We start from the raw sequence: 2,550 nt of genomic DNA, 5'->3' as shown, positions 1-2,550 counted from the left end.
TATTTATTTATCTGTTTATTCACATCCCCGCCGCGAGTAATAGTTTTTCTGTGCCTGTGTTTTATAGAGGAAGGAAAAAACAAGTCAATCCATCGACGAACGACAGCAAAAACTAAAACATTTAAAAGAAAAAAGAGCAAAGTGGAGGGGGAAAGTAGCAACAAAAGGAACAGTGTTAAAGAGAGGTATATATTTATTCACTATTTCACCTATACGTTGAAGGAGGAAGAAAGAGAGAAAATCGAACCAAAAACGAGGTGAACGAAAGGGTAGCCGACTCTCTACGAAAAAATAAAAATAAAAAATAAAATAAATCAACAGCAACAACAACAACAACAACAATAAACACACCAGTAGACAAAAGAAAAAAAAAAGATAAAACTAGATAGGCACTGGAAAGGGGTGAGGTCATCAGGAGTGGGCAGTTCGCAGCCTTCCCGGACCTCCTCCGAGAAATGGACCCCTCGAGAGCGTTGCAGGAGGGTTCTGAGGTCTCTGCACTGAACTCAACGGATAATTTTCAGTTTCCCGCGCAGGCCCTTACGGAATGTACGGAATGCAACGGGGATGTGGCGGCTTCAAGCTTTGCAAGGCTCTCGACGGATGGTGAAGGCGGTAGAGCAAGTGAAAAGGAAGGTGACTCACCGGATCAGATGGATAATGACAACAGTGAAGGGGGCGAATTTGATATTTTTGAAGGCGTGGCCCCCGGCGTCTCGAAATGCTCCACTCCACAAACTGAGGGCACGTACGCGGACCGACAACCCCCTCAGCTCTCCAACGCATTGGAGCGGGAAACTTCGCAGGAAATAAACCGCATTGAAAATAAAGTAGATGCTGTACGCATTGACAGTAGCACAGTTAACACCTCAGACGACTTTATAAGTACCGTATTCGACGACGTTGACAGGTCCCCATCCCCATTCATTGTGTTGGACCATGTGGAGGACGGAGGCTGTCTTACGTATCAGGGGACCGTGGACTCGGCCATGCTTCCGCTAAAAGAGGAGCGGGCGCGAATACTGCAGCGACTCGGGATGTTGCGTGCCACTGAGCAAAGCCGGAGGCAGCAGCTTTGTAGAAAGTATGAGGGAAAGGTAAACATGCGAATGGTGTCGCTAGCGGTAACCGCAGCTGAACAGATAGATGCGCCGTATGGAAATAGTACGTATCTGACCTCCTCAAGTGTAGTTTCCACTAACCTTGATACCCAACACAATGAAGCGGAAGAACGAGAACAAGAACAAGACCAAGACCAAGTTCTCCCCCAGGACAGTAGAAGGGGAGAAACTACTGTAACTCGGGGAGTAATGGCGGGCTGTTCGACAACAGTATCAAAGGAAGTAACAGGTAGCGTCCGCGAGGGAGCCTCCCTCGTGTGCGATCAAGTTGATAATGTAGAGAGTGACGAGGATGAACCTCATTTCACCGAAAGACTAACAATGTTGGACTGCATGACACAGGAGTGCTACAAGGGACTAGGCCAAGAGGGTGAGTTTTTTTCTGGTGAAGCAGAAAGTATGGTTAGCGAAAACAGTGCGGATACCGACTCCAGTGGAGACGGGGTACACAGCCGCGCTGATAACATGACGGTGTGTGACAGTGTCGATTGTAATAAGCTAGACACGGCGCCGTTAGAAGGTTTTTACATACCAGTACCCATGGACAGAACAGGACAAGTGGAATACGTCTTCAATGGAGATGACGCGCAGAGACGGTTGAAGTTTCGTAGAGAGGAATATGAGTTGCAGAGGGCTTTGGGTCGAGTAGAGGGGAAGATAGACGCCCTAACAGCGTGTCGCCTCAGCAAAGGCATTCACTACTGGCAGAGCGACGATTCAACTGACAGTTGCCCGCGCTGTGGCAAAGTTTTCTCATTCACTGTGCGGCGGCATCACTGCCGGCGTTGTGGGGTGTTGCTGTGTAACGACTGCTGTTCACAGGTTGGGCGAGATATGTATGTGCAGGTGCGCACTAGTGCAGTCACAAGTTCGGACGTGGGGCCTTCCCATGGTTCGTCTTCATCCCAGCGCACTACGGGAAATGCCACGGACGACGCATGGCTATTCGGTACATGTGAGCCTACTGGTTCTGGGGACACACGGGAAAAAAGACCTGGAAGCACTCCCAACTCACTTCAACCTAACGAAACTATTAGTGACACCTGGCAATACCAGGGGAGTAGCAGTAACAACAACAGTCTGCCCAATTGTATATGCCTGCCAAACAACGGACGACGGGATTATCGTGGGCGGGGTGGCCTGAAGGTGCGGTATGTCCCGTGGGTCCGCATTTGCAATGCCTGTTATCTTGTCTGCCTTCGCGCCCGACTTGGAGGGAATTATAAACCCATTCTTGAGGACAATCGCCGCCGCTTCCATGTCCTTAAAGAGGAGGAACAGTCCCTTTTGTGTATCAATAGTACATGGGAAATGCGATGGGCACAACTAAATGTACTGAAACATGTCGTCATTGAGCGAACAGTGCATATGGCCCACGACCAGGTGCAGCAAGCGGTTGGGGTATTGTCCGATTGGCTTCAAGAGTGGC

At 49.4% G+C, this 2,550-nt stretch overlaps 1 protein-coding gene across 1 annotated transcript in view; it reads left to right on the top strand.

Moving 5' to 3' along the window:
* Positions 1-455: 455 nt before the first annotated feature.
* Positions 456-2,550, top strand: part of TEOVI_000804100 (zinc finger protein, putative) — a gene marked incomplete at both ends in the record, with an annotated part of 2,190 nt that continues 95 nt past the window's right edge. Inside the window, one exon of the mRNA XM_067220778.1 lies at positions 456-2,550. Coding sequence (XP_067076879.1) covers positions 456-2,550 — 2,095 coding nt within the window.

Source organism: Trypanosoma equiperdum, assembly GCF_001457755.1.
Source record: "Trypanosoma equiperdum strain OVI genome assembly, contig: ctg_1231, whole genome shotgun sequence".
Lineage (NCBI taxonomy): Eukaryota > Euglenozoa > Kinetoplastea > Trypanosomatida > Trypanosomatidae > Trypanosoma > Trypanosoma equiperdum.
The sequence above is the reverse complement of the archived record's forward strand: the minus strand, read 5'-3'. Positions and strand labels throughout refer to the sequence as shown.